Source organism: Toxorhynchites rutilus, chromosome 2 (assembly GCF_029784135.1).
Source record: "Toxorhynchites rutilus septentrionalis strain SRP chromosome 2, ASM2978413v1, whole genome shotgun sequence".
In the NCBI taxonomy this organism is placed as follows: Eukaryota; Metazoa; Arthropoda; class Insecta; order Diptera; family Culicidae; genus Toxorhynchites; species Toxorhynchites rutilus.
Window position 1 is genome coordinate 137,840,327 of NC_073745.1, and position 20,350 is coordinate 137,860,676.

The 20,350-nt window shown below is 38.0% G+C and overlaps 1 protein-coding gene across 9 annotated transcripts in view; it reads right to left on the reverse strand.

The window, feature by feature from the left end:
* LOC129770275 (serine-rich adhesin for platelets) overlaps positions 1–20,350 on the reverse strand; it is a 156,133-nt gene that overhangs the window by 13,063 nt on the left and 122,720 nt on the right. For all 9 annotated transcript variants that reach the window (XM_055772998.1, XM_055772997.1, XM_055773002.1 and 6 more), the window contains one exon: positions 15,277–15,614. In XM_055772998.1, coding sequence (XP_055628973.1) covers positions 15,277–15,614 — 338 coding nt within the window. The remainder of the gene's footprint in view (positions 1–15,276; positions 15,615–20,350) is intronic.

A 20,350-nucleotide genomic window follows, 5' to 3' on the forward strand; every position in this document is an offset into this window, starting at 1 on the left:
GATGTCATGAGCTCTCGATGTCAAATGAATGTGAGAGAGATCGAAAAATCGGGCATATAGAATCAGATACAGTAGGCCAACAGATTATTATATGTTTGAAATTATTTTCGTCAAAAAGTACAGATACAGATTTTTTTCCGCGTTTGAAATTTCTTACATTTGGATAAAGCAACATTAAGGTACATGACGACTTTTACGCCGCAGCATCGCTTGGTGCTGCTGATCATAAAAACATATACGATACAATAATTGATCAGTTTCATAAGGATGAAATTCGTTGTGTTAGAGGCGTTTCCAGGGTTCAACTATGGGAATATACAAGATCTGGAGAATGAATTCCGTACCTTGAAGGTAAAATTACAGAAAACTATCACGTGCAGGATTGGTGTACAAAAATTGAATGTCTAAAAAGAATTGACGGTTCGCTCACATTTTCGGCGCTTCGATGCCTTGTTTGTAATGTTCTCACTATGCCGCAATTTTTTTCTGAATATAATCAGGACAAAAATAAGGTTCAGTGACGACACGAAGAACGCTATTTTTGGAACGAAAGATTTGATTAAACATAGTGGCTATGTATTAGCATAATCAAACACACGAATGACTCGCAAATGTAAATGTAGTATTTGTAATAAATAAATAAGTATTTTTTTCATTCTTTTATTCATTCTAAAATAGATTTTTTCTACAACAAATATTTTCGATGGTACAGATTTTTGGAAGAAAAAGTACAGATGAGAAAGATTTTGAACCCCTCTGGTACGGATTAAAATGTGGCAACACAGGTCCTACCTTATTCGCCTTAAAGTTATGGAAAATGTTGATATATACTAAAAAAATATAGTAAAGAGCTAGGCTCCTTTAAACTTGTGTTACTGAGCCTACAACAATAAACTAATTTTATTCAAATTTAGAATCCTCGCAAAAACAGAATTGCTTATGCCAAATCATCCTTCATTGAGGCTCGAAGATCTTACTCACAATTTCCAAAGCAGAGAACAGCTTTTCTACGCTATCTTGAGTTGGTGGCATGGTAGTAATCATTCGTGCAACATCCACGATGAGCAAGCAACACTGCAATCACTTCATGTATTGTTATCTTGCACGATCGATCACATTTTTCAATCTCTGAAAAACAAGCTAGGATTTCACTTTCAAAAAATGTTCAGCAATAGGTTTTCCTTCTTATTCTCTTTTCCGAGGAGACGTCGTTTTGCTTTTTTGTTATTTAGGTAAGCATCGAAGTCTGTGCTCTCTGATGAAGATGAAGACTCAGGATTATCGCTGCAAGAATTGCCGACGACGTCGGAACGTCTCCTCCTTTCCGATGTTTAAGGTAGTCCTTCCTTGACCATCGTTAATTGGCTCTCGTGAAGTAAAATTCGGTGATTTGTACTTTCTCTTCTGGACCGTACAACTCCATCTGCAGTTTGCCATTCTATCTTAATAAGGCGGAAAATCAGACTTCTTCAGTCCAACATAAACTTTCCAGGTGTCAGTTCTTCAAACATTAGTGTTTTAGTTAGGTTAAACGGTTGAGAAGGGAGCTTCTCCAGATCGATCGCTTTGTTCCACTGATTCTCGGTTAGAGAGGTATTCTCATTATCCAGATCGTTGGTGAAATTTCTAAGTTCATTCAGTCGCCGAATCGTGAGATATGTGCTCTTTCAGCGAGTGGTCTGATCTAAAATTGCTTCTTTCCCTGCTCTTCTTTTAAGAATTGCATCCGTTTTCCGGGTTCCACCAGCTATTGTAACTTGCGTCAATTTACCAATCAAGGTAGTATCAAAACGATCATTCAGTCCGTCAAGAATTGTCAACTGGAGTATGTGAACAGCGCAACGACATATGGCAGATCTTGAACATATCGTCAACTTCATCTACTACGGTATCAAATCAATTTCAACGAAGTGGAGGCGATCTGGCGATCACTATAATACAGATATAAAAAAAATGTATATATATATAATTTCAACGAATTCAAATCGGGTCTTAACGGATTTGCGGGAGTCCCCTTTTTTAGTGTTTGCTTCTTCAATTGCAATGCAACTGATGATCTGGCTTTGAAGCTAAATGCCAGGTTTTCTTGCTATTTTCCCGTTTAGAGCCATGAAAGCGGGATGTGACAAAAATACCAACAGGATGCTGTTTTTGTGGACCATATCCACAATGCTCTTCTTGAGCATTTCAGAGGTCATGCTAATCCTTATCTTGTCACTTATAAAGAAAGTAGAGAGCTGTTGTTGAGCACAACACTAGCAAAAGATTCGGACGTGAATAGGAAATCAATAAGAATGAAATATGAAATAAAATTTTGTTTAATGAGCTAAATATTTTGGTTTTATTGGGTCATTTAATTGGAAGTTGGAGTCGGTAAAATTTTTCCGACCCGACCGCGACTCCTAATACAATAGAATTCCTTCCGACTCTGACTCCTTCACCATAGCTCTGAATTATTGGCGCTAAGTTGCATCTAACACAACAAACTCGACGTGGGAGGTATTTCAGGTGTTTTTGAATCAAATCTTTGATGAGTTTACGACGATTATCGTCTGAGACAGTGATCACGAAATTTTATTACTCATCGATCGCAATAAACAGCCTGTAAACGACGATGAATCTCACTAGGATTCACTTTCTTTGCAGCTCAAAAGCAATAACTTCACATCGCAGATGCATCTCGATGAGGATGTGAGAAATTCTTCGAACGAAATTTGTAATCTCTTTGCAAATTTCTTTCAGGAAGTATATACCACATTTTCCGAGGAAAATCGCGATCGGAACTACTTTTCATTTTTACCGGAATATCCAAATGACATATCGGTGAACTATCTTTCACAACAGGAAATATGCCATGCACTAAAAAAATTAGACGGAACAAAAGGACCAGGACCTGACGGAATAGCACCTATATCACCCTTCCCTTACTTCCCTTACATTGCATTTTCAATATGTCACTATAAACTGGAATATTCCCAGAAAAATGGAAACAATCTTTTTTGGTACCTATCTTTAAATCAGGCGCTAAATCTGACGTACGTAATTATCGTGGAATTGCCATTATCTCTTGCATTCCTAAACTATTCGAAGCAATAGTCAACGAAAAAGTCTTCCAACAAGTAAAGAATAGAATTACGTGTATGCAACATGGATTCTTCAAAGGCCGTTCAACTGCAACTAATCTGTTGGCTTTTGTGACTTTTATTTTGAATGCAATGGAAAATGGCAAACACGCAGAAGCTCTTTACACTGACTTCAGTAAAGCATTTGACCGCATCGACATTCCATTACTACTCTTAAAATTGCAGAAAATAGGAATGGAACAAAGATTCTTAAACTGGCTCAATTCTTATCTAACAAACCGTGAACAAATTGTTCATTTTCAAAATTCTCTTTCAAATCCAGTAAAAGTCACTTCGGGAGTCCCACAAGGCTGACATCTTGGTCCTCTTCTTTTCATTCTGTACGTTAATGACATCTCCTTCGTTCTCAAGCGTATCAATGTACTTATGTATGCCGACGACATGAAGCTTTTCGCGGAAATTGGAAATGAAAACGACATCGAAGCATTTCGAAACGAAATACATGTATTCCATACTTGGTGTGATAAAAATCTACTAACAGTGAATGTGAAAAAGTGCAACTCTATAACATTTAGCAGAAAAAAACATGTACCAAATATCGTAATATGTCTTGGAAATCAAAATGTAGAAAAATGTGAAATAGTTAGAGATCTAGGCGTCGTCCTGGACTGTAAACTCACATTCATAGAACACTACAACTCTGTAATAAATAAGGCGAATAGTGTGTTAAGTTTTGTCAAACGCTTCTCACATAACTTCCAGGACCCATACACAATAAAGCTTTTATATATTACATATGTAAGGCCTATTCTGGAATACTGTAACATCGTTTGGAACCCGTATATGGTCGTACATGAACGCATTGAGTCAGTCCAGAAACAGTTTCTTCTATTTGCACCTCGTAAACTCAACTGGACCTCATTTCCACTTCCTTCATATGAAGCACGCTGCATGCTCATAAACATCCAAACACTAAAAGAACGCCGTGAATTTGCAATGCTTTTTTTTGTTAATGACCTAATTTCGCAACGAGTACAGTCAGCTGAATTACTAGAAAAACTAAATTTCTATGTACCTGGGCGTCAACTAAGAACACGAAATTTGTTTCTTACCAAAACATCCAGAACAAATTATGCAAATAACGGCCCTATAAATCGCATGATGCGTATATACAATCAGCGCGAAATAATTGACACAACAATGAATAAAAAACAGCTAAAAAGAAACATGTACCGCAAAAATAATATTTAACCTAAGAAAACATTGTAACATTAGTGTATAAGTGTGTAGTCTACATTTGTTCGACGAAATGAATAAATAAATAAACGAAAATGGCTGTTGACGTGAGGTAACAATAACAGAAATCCTAGATGTACATTATCGTAGAACGTGTATTAAAAAAAGCTGATCATTAAGAGCATTAATCATATGTGAGGATATTTGTAACGTACAATGCTAAACAGAAAGTTATAGGATATAAAAGAAAAATTTCAAAAGGGAGCATGCAAATTTTTTCTGTATTATAGGGACCTTCACAATACTTTTGGCTGATTCGTCACTTAACTTCCATTTTTGGTAGGATGCCGGAAGTGAGAATCGAACTCATGACGCTTAGCGTGAGAGGTATGGATGTTGCCACTACGCCAGAAAGCCTCCAAGGGAGCATGCAATGTGAAATGAATTTTGAGCGTTGATAACTCGACTATTTCTATTTTGAATATTTACATCAATCGATTGGAAATATTTTTATGCACCTAATGGAGAAAATGATATTTTTTTTAGAACTAAAGTATTATCCAAACGAAAATCCGAATGGCACGCGAATGGCGCTTTCTCAACTGGGTTATCAAAACAGAAAGTATTGTAGCGGCAATGGTGCAACATGCCATGTAGTATCAAACGAGAAGTATAAAATAAATTTGCTCTGTGGTTTCGATCTTTTGTATTGATCTAGACAGCGATCAGTCAACAGCATATGTTAAAGCTGTTATTGTACTCAATTAAAGTCAATAATATGTTAAAGCTGAAAATTTATTTCGAAAATATTGCTGCTGTGCCGAAATGCAACAAATGTATGCAACTCGGTCACACGGCCGCCTATTGTTGCAACAAAAAACGTTGCGCAGATTGTGGAGAGAGCCATGATGAGAATCCTTGCCCGAAAGAGCGCAAGTGTCTTCATTGCGGCGGGACTCCTCATGATCTTACTCAATGCCCGGTGTACATATCACGAGGGGAAAAAATCAAGCGTTCCTTAAAAGAACGTTCCAAGCGGACTTATGCAGAAATGCTTAAGAGTACCGTTCCAACGACTCCGGACAATCCCTACTCCATTCTGCAGAACGACGAGCCTGTTGCTGACGCTCCCAATGCAGGAAGTTCCGGTACATCGCAGGGTGCCATCAGGAAAAGAAAAATTACTTCTTTTCCATCACTCCCCAGAAAGAAAACCGAAACTTCCCAAGTTGGAATGAAAACTCGAATCGAACGTGCTGAGAATAGACCGAAGCAAGTACCTCCTGGTTTTAGCGGTTCTTCTACGCACCAGGGGTCCTCAGCACTTCCCGGAGCAGCACCCAACACGTCTGCTCCTTTTTCGCGGTCGAGGCAACAGCCACAATCTGGCTTTCTTGCGCTTTCTGACCTGGTGGACAACATTTTAAATGCTTTAAATATAAACGACCCTCTTAAAAGCATAGTATTATGTTTGCTTCCGATTGTGAGAACATTTTTGAAAGAAAAATGTGGTTTTTTGGCAGCGTTCATTTCCCTCGATGCCTGATTCAGGGCAAGAGGTCAAGGATTTGACCACTGTAATACAGTGGAATTGCAGAAGCATCATTCCTAAACTAGATCAGTTTAAATTTTTAGTTCACAGCTCTAACTGTGATGTATTTTCTCTCTGTGAAACATGGCTTTCTTCAGCCGATGAGCTGAATTTCCACGATTTCAACATTATTCGCCTCGATCGAAATGACTCGTTTGGTGGCGTACTATTGGGGATTAAAAAATGTCACTCCTTCTATAGAGTCACTCTCCCATCGATGACAGGCATTGAAGTTGTTGCTTGCCAGACACAAATCAATGGCAAAGACCTCTGCATTGCTTCGATATATATCCCTCCCAGAACTACGGTAGGCCGACATCAGTTCTTTGATACTATCGAGGCAATGCCGGAGCCGCGGTTAATCTTAGGTGATTTCAACTCCCATGGAACAGCATGGGGATCACTCTACGATGACAACCGTGCCACTTTGATTTATGATCTGTGCGACAACTTTAAATTGACAGTTTTGAATACTGGGGAAGCAACCAGAATAGCCAACCCTCCTGCACGGGCAAGCATGCTAGACATATCTCTATGCTCTTCTTCGTTATCCCTGGATTGCATGTGGAAGGTAATCCAAGATCCCCACGGTAGTGATCACCTACCAATAATTTTATCGATCGCTAATGAATCAAGCTTTCGTGAGTCAGTCAATATTTCGTATGACCTCACGAAGAATATTGACTGGAGAACATTTGCGTAAATAATATCTGAAGCAATTGTTTCAATGCATGAACTTCCTCCACTCGAAGAGTATAACTTTATATCGAGTTTGATTTACGAAAGCGCTCTTCAAGCTCAAAAGAAACGTGTACCGGCTACCACTTTCCGACGTCGTCCTCCATCACTTTGGTGGGACAAGGAATGTTCAAAGGTCTACCTTGAAAAATCATCTGCTTTCAAAAAATTGAGGAAAACTGGATTAGTGGAATGGTTTCTAAAGTACCAAGCTCTAGAAGCCAAACTAAAAGGTTTGATTAAAGCAAAAAAGCGTGGATATTGGCGGAAGTTCGTCAATGGTTTGTCAAGGGAGACCGCTATGAGCACTCTTTGGAATACGGCTAGGAAAATGCGTGGCTGGAACCATACAAACAAAAGTGAGGAATACTCTGACCGTTGGATTTTTAACTTTGCAAGGAAGGTTTGCCCCGACACCGCTCCTGCACAATACGTCGTACGCGACATTCCACTTCAAAGCGATTATGAGAATTTTTCGATGGTGGAATTCTCAATTGCCCTTCTCTCATGTAACAATTCAGCTCCGGGGTCGGACAAGATTAAATTCAACTTGTTGAAGAATCTTCCCGACTTGGCAAAACAGCGTTTTCTGAACTTGTTCAACAAGTTTCTGGAGCTGAATTATTGTCCCGCATGACTGGAGACAAGTGAGAGTGATAGCCATACGGAAACCCAACAAGCCGACTTGCGATCACAACTCGTATAGGCCGATTGCAATGTTATCCTGTATTCGTAAATTGTTAGAGAAAATGATTCTACTTCGTTTGGACAAGTGGGTCGAAACGAACAATTTGCTGTCAAATACGCAGTTTGACTTCCGCCGAGGTAAAGGGACGAATGATTGTCTCGCGCTGCTATCTTCTGAAATCCAAATCGCATTTGCTCGCAAAGAAAAAATGACTTCCGTTTTTCTCGATATCAAAGGGGCATTTGATTCAGTTTCCATGGAAATTCTCTCAGAGAAGCTTTATAATCGTGGACTTTCACAAATTCTCAATAATTTCCTGTACAATTTACTGTCAGAAAAGCACATGATTTTCTCTCATGGCAGCTCGAAATCTTCTCGTTACAGTTTTATGGGCCTACCACAAGGCTCCTGCCTAAGTCCCCTCTTGTACAGTTTTTACGTCAATGATATGGATGATTGTCTAACTAGAGACTGCACGCTGAGGCAACTTGCAGACGATGGAGTTATTTCCATCACGGGTACTAATCCCGTCGTTCTGCAAAAGTCGTTGCAAGATACCCTGAACAATCTGTTCACGTGGGCCCTCAAGCTGGGTATCGAATTCTCTACGGAGAAAACTGAAATGGTCGTTTTTTCTAGGAAGCACGAACCCGCCCAATTCCAGCTTCACCTATCCGGCAAAACGATCCAACACTCTATGTTTTTCAAATACCTGGGTGTATATTTTGATTCTAAGTGTACCTGGGGGAGACACATTGCGTATTTGAAACAGAAATGCCAGCAAAGAATCAAATTTCTCCAAACAATTATCGGAACATGGTGGGGTGCCCATCCAGGAGACCTCATTCAGTTGTACAAAACAACGATATTATCAGTGTTAGAATATGGCAGTTTTTGCTTCCGATCAGCTGCCAGGATTCATATTCTCAAGCTGGAGAGAATACAATATCGTTGCTTGCGTATAGCCATGGGGTGTTTGCATTCGACACATACGATGAGTCTCGAAGTTTTGGCAGGAGTACCCCCGCTTACTATTCGGTTCACAGAATTATCCTACAGATTTCTCATCCGTTGCAAGATCATGAATCCATTGGTGATTGATAACTTCGAAAATCTACTCCAACTGACTCTTCAGTCAAGTTTTATGTCTTTATACCATGAGTACCTTACCCACGACGTGCACCCTTCACCAGGCATCTCCAACCAAGTTTGCTTCCCATACTTCTGCAATTCCTCTGTCATTTTTGATCTGTCCATGCGACAAAAAATCCATGGAATCCCAGATCACCTACGCTCCGATTCTATTCCGTCGATATTTTCGGCAGAATATGGGAAAGTTAGATCTGATAAAATGTTCTTTACTGACGGTTCATTCATAAACGGGTCCACTGGCTTCGGAATCTTCAATGAAAATTCCAGTGCCTCTTTCAAACTCAAAGATCCTTGTTCCGTGTATGTCGCTGAACTGGGTGCGATAAATTACGCATTAGGGATCATTGAAATATTGCCCATCGACCACTATTTTATTTTTTCAGACAGTCTCAGCTCAATAGAGGCAATCCGCTCAATGAAAGTTGATAAATGCTCATCTTATTTCCTAACAAGAATAAGACAACTATTGAGTGTTTTGGTCGAAAAATTATTCAAGATTACCTTAGCATGGGTTCCCTCTCATTGCTCGATTCCGGGGAATGAGAAAGCGGACTCGCCAGTTAAGGTGGGCGCTTTAGAAGGCACACTTTTTGAAAGGCAAATTGCTTATAATGAATTTTTCCACATTCCTCGTCAGTATACGCTCGTAAGTTGGCAGCGCATGTGGAGTGAAGATGAGTTCGGTCGTTGGTTACACACGATTATCCCTAAGGTCTCGACGAGTGCATGGTTCAAGAGATTGAATGTAGGTCGTGATTTCATTCGCGTGATATCTCGGCTTATGTCCAATCACTACAACCTAAACGCGCATCTCTATCGCATTGGGCTCGCAGCAAACAATCTTTGTGATTGTGGCGATGGCTACCACGACATCGAGCATGTTGTCTGGTCGTGTATCCGGTACCATGCTGCTCGCTCTCAGCTCTCTAGAGCACTGAGAGCACAAGGCAGACAATCGGATATCCCCGTCCGGGATATCTTAGGTAGCCGTGATCCTGATCTTCTGCTTCATCTATACCTGTTCCTCAGAAACGCCGTTGTCAACGTTTAATGATGTTTCCTTCGTTGTGTCCCCGTTTCATCGCGGCAATACATACACACACTCTTTACAGATACACGGGCCAAAGGTTGTGCAGTCCACTGATCATTCAACAAGAGCCAAAGGTTGTACCGCTTATGACAACTCTACACGAGCTGATGATTGCGGCGGCTAGTGACCATTCTATCCTGGATTCCTCGAGTCGAGAAGACGCACCACGCTAGATATGGGGTACATACTAGGGGGGCGCTGCTGATTAATGGTCAGCTGCATTCCAATAGGAGGTATCCCGCATCGTACAGAGCATCGAAGACTGCAACATACCAATTATGAGAACACTTGTAATACTAACCTCGAGCCAACCGCGAGTAATCGGTTACATATTACTAACATAGTTGTAAGCAAACATTGTCGAAATATTGAACTCCCGGCCCCGTTAGGCTGACGCCATATGAGCCTTAATAAAAATATATATTTTGGATAAAAAAAAAAATCTAATCTCTCAATGGGATGTAGTATCATTATAAATAAAAAAAATATAATCGAGTTCGACCTGTATGTGATTGTTGTTTCATTCCGCTGATTTGCGAGTAGGTTCTGCACACATGTTGCATCGAGTGAGAGATATAAATGTTGTTTTAAGAATTTTTTTCAATAGTTTTGCTCTAGACAGCGTTCAGCCAACACTGTATATTCAGGATGAGACTTAATACGAAAGTGATCAAATATTATTTTGAGAGATGCCGAGAAAGTTACACAAAATCATGATTCAGAGCCACCAAAAAATACTATTTGGTGTGCAACCTTAATGGTTCGATACTACAAGATGGTTCAAGATGCTAGAAAAATAGTCGACAGCTGATTTTTGCAGAATCGGAGAGTGTCTTCATCTTTCAACCAAATATTGTTTACGAATATTTGAGTTTTGCAAAACAAGTTCAATTTATACTGCAAGTTTCGCTGCAAATAAGCACCATTTGTGGAAAATTTTTATTTGTTGTTTCCATGGAAAGAAAAGTGCAACTGAACCGCATCGAATACTTGTGGAAATTTGTGGTGACTCTGCGGCATCGGATGCATTTTGTAGGGAATGGTTTGGTCGTTTTAGAACTGATGAAAAGCGTCCGAGTCAACCGAAAAAGTTTGAAGACGAAACATGAGAGACATTACTCGAGACATTAGGCCGTATGAATAAAAACAAAATTCACCTTTACTTTACTTCATTCGAGCAGTCGAGCAGTGAGATTAAGTTTTTACTACGTTTGGTATGCATAAAAGAAACAACAAAGTATTTACTTTTCGAAAATGGATGTTTAGCTGATTTCGTATGAATAAAACAGCATTCATCAAGTGTTTACTTCGTAATTCTGAAAACACTCTCATTCGTTTTGATGACATATCCGATTTATGTGTAATGCTGCTATCTTGCGCTTGAAGTTAAACAAGTTAACGATCCGCATTGATGGCATTGAACTTCGTTTACTAGTTTAGGGGAGCGTAAAAAAATTGATTGATTATCAGGCGGAATGAACACGTTTTTAAAATTTAAATTAGGAATGGAAAATAACCTTTCCGTACCAATTTGGCATTCTGTTTAAATGAAAAACACTTTTGTTTGCAGATGGTGAAAAAATCTTGTACGAAAATTGTTTTTGAAAACAACTTTATATTATAATAAAAAGTTTCAGTAATAATGTTGGAAATGTATAGACAAAGGGTTAAATAAAAGTCGGAAAAAAGTGTTTTAAGTAATTAAATAACATGATGTGAACATTTTCAATTTTTTTCAAATTTTAACATTTGAAAACTGGCTTTGTGTCTTCTAATATGATAGGTATTACACTAACGAGATAGGGACCCAAACTATGGTCCCTAATAGAAAGTCGCCACCAGACGTCGATACTATTCCTTTTTCATCGCGAATTCACGCTTTGTCCTAAAGAAAACGTTTTGAAACGAAACCTAAACAATCAGTTGACAAATGTTCGACAAAGTAAAAACTATGTTCGAATTCGAAAATGAAATTAGTAAAGTAAACTTTTATTCATACGGATTCAAGTAAATACTAGGAAAGTTTACTTTACTTAGAAACGGACAGAATAAGTAAATACTTTTTTTTATTCATACGACCTATTGTGTCAAACGCAAACAGAGCTTGCAAAACCACTGCACAATGGTCCAGGAGATGCATTTAAGTGGAAATTCGCATATAGAGCTTGACAGTTATTCTCTAGACAAAAACTGTCTTAGACAAAGTTGTTACTCATGATAGAGCGCTCGTTTTCATGTTATCAAAATTAGGGTGACCAAAATTGTCGATGAAATAAAAAAATATAACTTTCTTATCTTTATAGATAGAGGAAAACATAGTTCGACGATGTTGTAGTGCGAATTATTTGAGATATCTTTGTAGAACAAAGTTTTTCTCTATCTCTTGAAATAACCGATATAGTGCCTTTTTTCTATGTTACGTTAGGGCCACCAAGAAAAAAACTGTTTTTTGCTCTAATTTTTATATTTCAAATTTCACATGCAAACTGTCTTAGAAAGACTTTTAGAGTTTACTAATAAATTTTTTTTTTATTCAAAACTTGACAATATCTCAACTTTACTCAAAGATATTGATATTTCTTTCCAAAAAACACGCTCTTTTCATTTGTTTGTCATTCTTTCTGGGGCAAACATAAAATATGTTTGTTGATGTAATTTGAAAGAACAGATTTCACTCTATATAATATGTGATTTTCAAAACTATATTATTTTTTGTGTTTGAGTAAATTAAAATTGAAATCATGAGTTTTTGGGTGAAAACCCATCAATAACTTTGAGCAGGATTAAGATATTGACATGTTTTGCATCGCAAAATGTTGGTATTGATAAGCTCTAAAAGTAGTACGAAGACCATTTTGATGTAAATTTTAAATATAAATGTTACAGTAAAAAAACCCGTTTTTTCATAGTTACCCTAATGCAACTCAGATAGAAGGCGCTAAAACAACTTTGTGGGAGATATTTATTGTTTAGAGAGCGCTCATTTCTATGTTATCCAAAAATGGGGCGACCAGAATTGTCGATGAAATGAAAAATCTAACTTTCTTATCTTTATAGATAGAGATAAACATAGTTCAACAATGTTGTAGCCCCAGTTATTTTAAACAACTTTGTAGTGCAAAGCTTTTTTCTATATTTTAAAATAATCGATTTAACGCTTTTTTTTAAAGTTGCATTAGGGTGACCATGAAAAAACGTGTTTTTTCTGCTTTAACTTTTATATTTCAAATTCTACATCAAAACTGTCTTCGTACGACTTTTAGAGCTTATCAATACCAACATTTTTCGATGCAGAACTTGTCAATATCTTAATCCTGCTCAAAGTTATTGATGGGGTTTCATCTAAAATCTCATGATTTCAATTTTAATTTACTCAAACACAAAAAATAACATAGTTTTGAAAATCACATATTATATAGAGTGAAATCTGTTCTTTCAAATTCCATCAACAAACATATTTTATGTTTGCCCCAGAAAGAATGACAAACAAATGAAAAGAGCATGTTTCTTGGGAAGAAACATCAATAACTTTGAGTAGAGTTGAGATATTGACATGTTCTGCATCGAAAAATGTTTGTATTAGTAAGCTCTAAAAGTCTTTCGAAGACAGTTTGCATATAAAATTTGAAAAATATATTCGTGCATGGTATCACAGACGGTCTTATACCCATGATGAATATTTCTAGCCTTCTTGGGACATTACGCTATTTTTTGTCCGGTTGTTTCTGTTCCTCTGTATCCTTTCCGATTTTATGCGGGACTAATTGCTGTGACAATTATATTATACACAAACTCACCTTGTAGCATGGTACCACATATTCCAACATTGTAGATCCCCTCGTTTCTTATATTTGAAATCCACATTCAACACAACTCACTTGTGTGAGTCTGAGTTCTTCTGTTCAGAAGTGTGTGTCTTGGATGGACGGCAATGCGAGTGCCACTCTTTTTTTTACATTTGGGCGGCTAACCATTTTGAGTGCCAGATGTGACTCGGCGGCTCAATTAAGCCAGGACGCTAATTGAAACCCGAAATCATCAAATACACCTTGTTCATTTTCGTTATTAACACTTTTCCGCAAATCTCTTGGTGGGTTTTTTTTGCTTAAAATTAATTTTGAGTGTACATTAGAGTGCCAATGGATGCATGGGAAAAAAGTGAGCTTCAAATTCTTAAACGCAACTTCCCCAAAAATGTTGATTCCCTATGCAAAATATCAGCTCTATCGGACTTTATTTATAGTGTCGCACAGCTGTTAAAGTTTGAGTTGGGTTCCGCTTAAAGGTTCTAGCCACTTTTTTCGTTGTGGCTGCAGCTTCCGGCTTCCGATTTCCCCCCCGATTCAGGCGATTTCCTTCTCGCTCTCTTTGACCACGTTCGCTACAGTTGATTCGGGCACATTTAACAATTTTAATAACTTTTCACGTGCGAGAAGTTTGGATTTTCCCATTGCGTGAGCAAAATCTTCAAACGAGCAACTCTTGTTTGGAAATAAAGAGCAAACGTCAAAAAAAAAAAGAATCATTTTACACTTACACACCTACGAAATAGACGGTGTTCAGTTTTTAATTCAAGCTAAAAATAAATACGTCCAATTTAAATTCACCAAATTTTGATCGTTCCACGCGATATTTACTGAAGCTTATTTTGTGTTTTCATTGAACTAAATCAAATATGGGCGTCTGAAGCTTTGTTACACAACTAATCGATTGTTATTAACCTTTTCTCAGACACCATTCACCTACAATCAACATTTACGATCTAAGAAATATTCTTCGTTTAAAAATTGGTCTTGGACCGAAATGGTCAATTGACCTGTGGAATTTTGTGGAATATTGAAATGTTAAAACTTCTCTTATAAAAAATGCTGAAGAGATGATGAAAGTGGAATTCAAAAAATGAAATGATTGCGACAGCACCAAGTTCTATCGAGACATGTTTGTTTGCCTTTCGGAAGTACAGTAGAACCCCAATTATCCACGAAATAGTCGGACTAGGCCACCGCGTATAACGAAAATCGGGGATAGTGCGATACAAGACTAAAAATGAGGTACAAACACGAAAAATATATATTTTAGCATGAAAACTATATTCCATTAATACAGAAATTATTGAACTATCAATCTGTAAGATCGTGTACATCAGTGATCAGATAATGTGAAAGCCATGACCAAAACAAAAAAGCAAGACTCTACCACTCACTGACAAATTTCGGGAAAGTTTATAGATTTACTAGGGAACTCACTTTCGCGGATAATCCGCACCGCGGATCAAGCGCTCGCGGATAATTGAGGTTCTACTGTAGTTGATTTTTGGGAGTTATAAGTTGTCTGTCGCTTCTTTGGCACCATTCAACATCGGAACGTCAGTGTCCAATCGCATATTTGCCGTCATATCATAGTCTAAGAGCATACTTTGAATTAGTCCAGCACGATCGCAATTTGCATTGAAGGATGGCAAACCAACTTCTGAACTTCGTAAGTCGTGCATTAGGTTGCAACAGCAGTGGAAGTTTTACAGTTTTCCAAATGTCAACGTTGAATGTTTGATTTTTTTTCTCAGTCCGAGCAAGCCCTTCGAGAAAAGCGTCTCCCCGTGTTCTACATTCGCTACTCGCGAGCTATATGAGTGTCCAAAACCAGCAAAGGGCACAAACAAGTTCTATATCCAAATCAGGAACATTTAAAACAAGCTTACCGTTTTGGGCGGCGAAGTTCTAGTCTGCGGATGGTTTTGAGGCAGTCCAAAATTCTTCGGCAGGTACGACGCCAGTTCGGTTCCTTCGCGGCGTTGACGGGACGAATCGAACGGTTTGCGCTTTTTGGTTTGCATCTTCTCACAGATGCCGATGTGTTTGACTAGCGAGGTTGGCACAAAGTTGCGTGCACAAATCGGACATCGCTGCAGTTCGAGATTTTCGGGAGGATCAGGTATTTCCAGGAATGGATCGACCACCGGTCTGTACTCCTCGTTGTACTCCGGATCGTTCTCCTTCTCTTGGTCGGCGTAGTTTTGCTTTTCGTTTAGGTTATTATCTGCGAAAAAGGGAAAGAATGAAAGAATATCAATTAGATTTTCTCATATTGAAATAAAATATAACGTTCGAATTTTGTAGAAGAGCATTGGTTCATTATTACTCCCTCCATCGGTCCATTTTCCTGAAGAGCATAAAGTTATTGTTATTGAATGACATTATAGTTCGTATGCTTGCTTGTTTTATCCGCTGCAATTACCTCATGAAGTTCATGTTTTCTCACACTTTAGGACACGATGGCTGTAGTTGAAGGGTTCCGCGTCTGACTATCTATCACTGAGTTCATCGGAAAGCATAAAGATACTTAAAATAAAGGAAGTCATAAAACTCAAACAACAAAATAGCTGAACAGCGAACTATGATGCATTATGCTACGAGCAATAAACCATTGGCGTTTGGTTCGTGAAGCTAAATTATCGATATTTATGTCTGACCGTTTGATAAGCATACGAAACTCTAGTCAATTTTTGTATAACACGAACGAGACGTGTTCGTCGGTAAATCGCTTAGCAATTTTGACGGTGAGAACCAAGCCTAGGGTACTTGCTGGCTGGCTGGTCGGTAGTAAAGAGAGAGTTGCGCAACTAAATTATTCAATGCAGATAAGAAGCCAACTTCGTGAAACAAGCGATGCGGAGAATCTGCACACGAGAAGTTCGATTGCGCTTCGAGGGTAGTCTATAATTTCAAGGAAAGGAAAAAAACATCAATAAGATGATATATGTGCGATAAGCAAAGCCTCGAGGGTGATTCCTTTTTTTTAAATTTCGCACGACTTTTTTTCGGCGCGCTGACTACGCCTTCTGAAGGGAACAGATTGATTGAGACTTTATTTAAGAATGTTGTTGCTCGCCGAGTATTAAAATTATTCAACAGCTGCTAAGCCTTAATAAGAAAGATTTCAGCACATTCACTGGTCTTGTAACAGGACACTGTCCGAGTAAATACAATCTTAAAAACATAGGCTTAGCACAAGATGATATTTGTCGCTTTGTAATGCCGAAAGCGAAACCTCGAAACATTTGCTCTGTAACTGCGGAGCTCTAACAAGACGCAGACTTCAACAGCTATTCTGGAGCCCAAGGAAATTTGGTCTGCGTCGTCGATCAGGATTATAAATTTTATCAAACAGATTATTCCTGATTGGCATCTATCCCGCTACAGTTGTCAGTCTACTCTTTCATCAATAAGTATGAATAAGCATGAAGTGTAGTATAAAATAGTATAAAAAAGGGGAATACCACTAAAGTTTAAAATAATGGACGCAGTGGTTTACACCCGACAGGGGAAGAAAAGTTGTTGCTTATTTTGCATTATAATTTCACAATTATCGTAAAAAATTGCCACCATGGATCAATGAAGATCCTTATTAATGGGAGCATAACCTAAAATGAACGTAGGACTACGTCTTTCTGGAAGGATGCAAGTTTCAACACTAATAACTTAATTGTTGTGAGCATGTTTTATTTTATTGTATAATTGAGTTTAACTTTTAAATTTATTGGTGTAATAATCAAAATTAAGTTAAAGCTAAATCATTACAAGTCAGAAGAACCTTCTTTAACAGAAAATGGTCTGAATAGAATCTGTAGCAAAAAATCACAATATGAGTGATGCCAACATTTTCTGTTTTGAAGAGAACGTCACTGATGGTGGATATGCCATTCTACATAGTGTTAAGTCTTTCATTTCTTTTCTGGGGGTAACTCTCGAAATTGAATACGACTCGGACATGGCTACTTTATTCGTTCTGTTTTTTTTGTGGCAGTTTCATCAATTGTGCATTTTGTGTACATTTGTTGTGATGTGAAAAAACCGAAGAATGCCGAGTTTCACGTGTTCATGTTGGAATAGTTACAGGTTTCGAATGTATCTTGAGCGATGGAACCACGCAAACTATTATTCGGAAGCGAATTGAATGAAATAATTTGGAAGTCTTACATCAACAATGGGAAAAAAGAGAGAAAGTCTCAACAAAGATGGGTCATATTCATCAACATTTCTTTGGAGTCGTTAATAGTCGATCCCGCGTGAGTCGAAAATTTCTGTAGTATTTAAATATTTTCAGTTTCTATCCCCCTTAGCCTACGATATCATTTTCAAAGAGCCTGCTTGAGTAAGGAAGGAAAAAATGCCCCAAACTAAATCACCAGCTCTATAGAAAATATTGTATAAGGTACCAAATAAGAAATTTTCCCAATTTTTTGAAACCGTGTGTGGTGCACTATAGGGTCTATGGCGAAAAACGTACTTTTCATTCTTTTGCACGACACTCTCGATAACTTCGAGATAAAAATATGAATAAAATATTGGTAATATCCACTCAAATTTATTCTATTTTTTTCAATACCCACTATATTTTTGCATTTTCATTAAAATGAAAGCGATATTCAACCAGACAATTGGCTGACATTCAGCTGATTAAGCGGTACACTATGAATTTCATAAAAAGTATGCGATTTTCGCGATTTTTTTCAACGAGAAAATAAATTATTATGATGAATCTGATATCACAGTTTTATTACCTATATATTACTTAACAAACAAAAAGTAAATTGGTGTCAATTAGACTGTCCTCTGAATAGCCGTAATCGGTTTGTAGAACCCTTGCAGCCTAAACCTTGTAAACTGGTGGGAGTTCTACAAGTTTTTGTAGTGGACCGATTCAACCGATGATTTTTTTACGTATTCTTGGATATATTTCCTGTCATCGTACGTAGGAAAAAAAATGTATTTTCCAAAATATCAGAAACATCTTACGTATGATGACAGGAAATTTAGTGGAGAATCCGGGAAAAACTATTTCATCAAGATTGGATGGACCGTTCCGGTGGTAGAACTCTGGTAGAAATTTGGTACCAGTTTGCAAAACATGCTTTCGAGAAAAATTGGTTTTAAATTTTGGATCCGTGTTCCTTACGCCAAGACTTAGTTCTACTAATTGGCTTGTAACCTCGGAATGTAGCATCGGACAAACCTGGGACACAAACTACAGTAAAGTAGACATCTTAGAAAACTTTTTAAGTCAGAAATATATTTTTAATTTTTCTCAAATTTCCATAGTGTACTACACTCTGTCCAACATCTATTAGACCACCCTGATTCTATTTCGCTGCAACACAAACAGTTAGAATTTCAACAAGATTCATTCATACATTGTTGTATGCTTGCTCATGACAACTCTACACGAGCTGATGATTGCGCCGGCTAGTGAACATTCCATCCTGGATTCCTCGAGTCGAGAAAGACGCACCACGCTAGATATGGGGTGCAATCTCCCTGATACTAACATACAAATGAAACACAAATTCCTACATTACTCGGAAATTGATCAAGCAAAAGAAACCAAAATTGGCATGTGAAGGTTTTAGGGTGCACTAAATGTTTCTATGGTGGTTAGACACTCCTTCGCCCTATTTAAGGGGGGGCTGCCATACAAACGAAACACAAATTTCTGTATAACTCGGAAACTAATCAAGTAAGTGGAGCCAAATTTGGCATGTGAAGGTTTTAGGGGACACGAAACGTTTCTATGGTGAATATACACTCCTTCCTTCTCTCTAAAGAGGGGGGGTGTCTGCCATATCAATGAATAATGACGAGTTTTTGTATAAGTACTAGGAATTTTATGGTAAAAGGCAATTTTAAAGGGTAGATTATAAGATCAATCAATGAACAGTTCTGCAATTGGACCCATGAACGTGCGCTTAATAAAAAAACGTGAATGTGATAACGAAAAAATAAATTTTGAGTAGGACGAAGTTTGCCGGGTCAGTTCTAGAATATAAATTGAATCATTGTTTGTTTACAATGACACAAAGCAGCAAGATCATCACCTGGTATTATAGAAGTTGGACGGAGTGTACACCCTTAAAACGATAGAACATATCCGATTCGTAAACTGGTCAATCAATTTGTGAACTGCCCGTATTACCGATTTACTAATGATCTTAAAATTATCATTCCTATTCCAAGTAAGATTTCCAATCAGCGGCCCATAAATTAATTATTCTTTTGAACTCACTGCACAAGTTGTGCGTGTGTCGAGTGAAATTCACTTTCAATTGGGACTGATGATTTCATTCCTTACGTTCCTAACAACTCGTGGTTTCTTTCATGCTGCTTCAAAATTGTCATAACACAGCAGCATCCATCCAGGGCATAAAAACACGCTCATCGATGCAGAGCAATGTGCGAGTAAACTGCGCTGTTGGTGAGAGAAGTCATATGATCTTGCCTTCCAGCGGTTGTTACCGATCGGTGCTAAATCGCAGCCCACAATTGTGGTATCATCTATATAAATAGCACATTTTAGCACTTTGGATGGTGACGGAGTTGTATCTTAATATGATATGTGAGCAAACGAAAAACGATGCGAAGCACGTTGACAATCACGAATGGAACCCCTGAGAAGTACAATCAATTTCATTTTCATTCTATTGGGTAGATTTTGAAATCATAAGTAGTCTATTTGTTTGACGAAGACGATCTGAATAACATAATAAGGGTAATTGAATCAGGATCTTGAGCGGTTGAATGATAATCGTGTTAATGACAGTTTCATTTAAAATGGATTCTCGAATCAACTAAACGTTTCATTGCAACTGCTCGATGGTCGTTGATGGAACGATAAAACTCTACATTTCCCACCGTAGCGATAAGGTGTGACTTTGAATTAGTATTGCACGCGGAGGAGACGATTCGCAAATTGACGAATCAAGAGATGTTGCGTGTGAC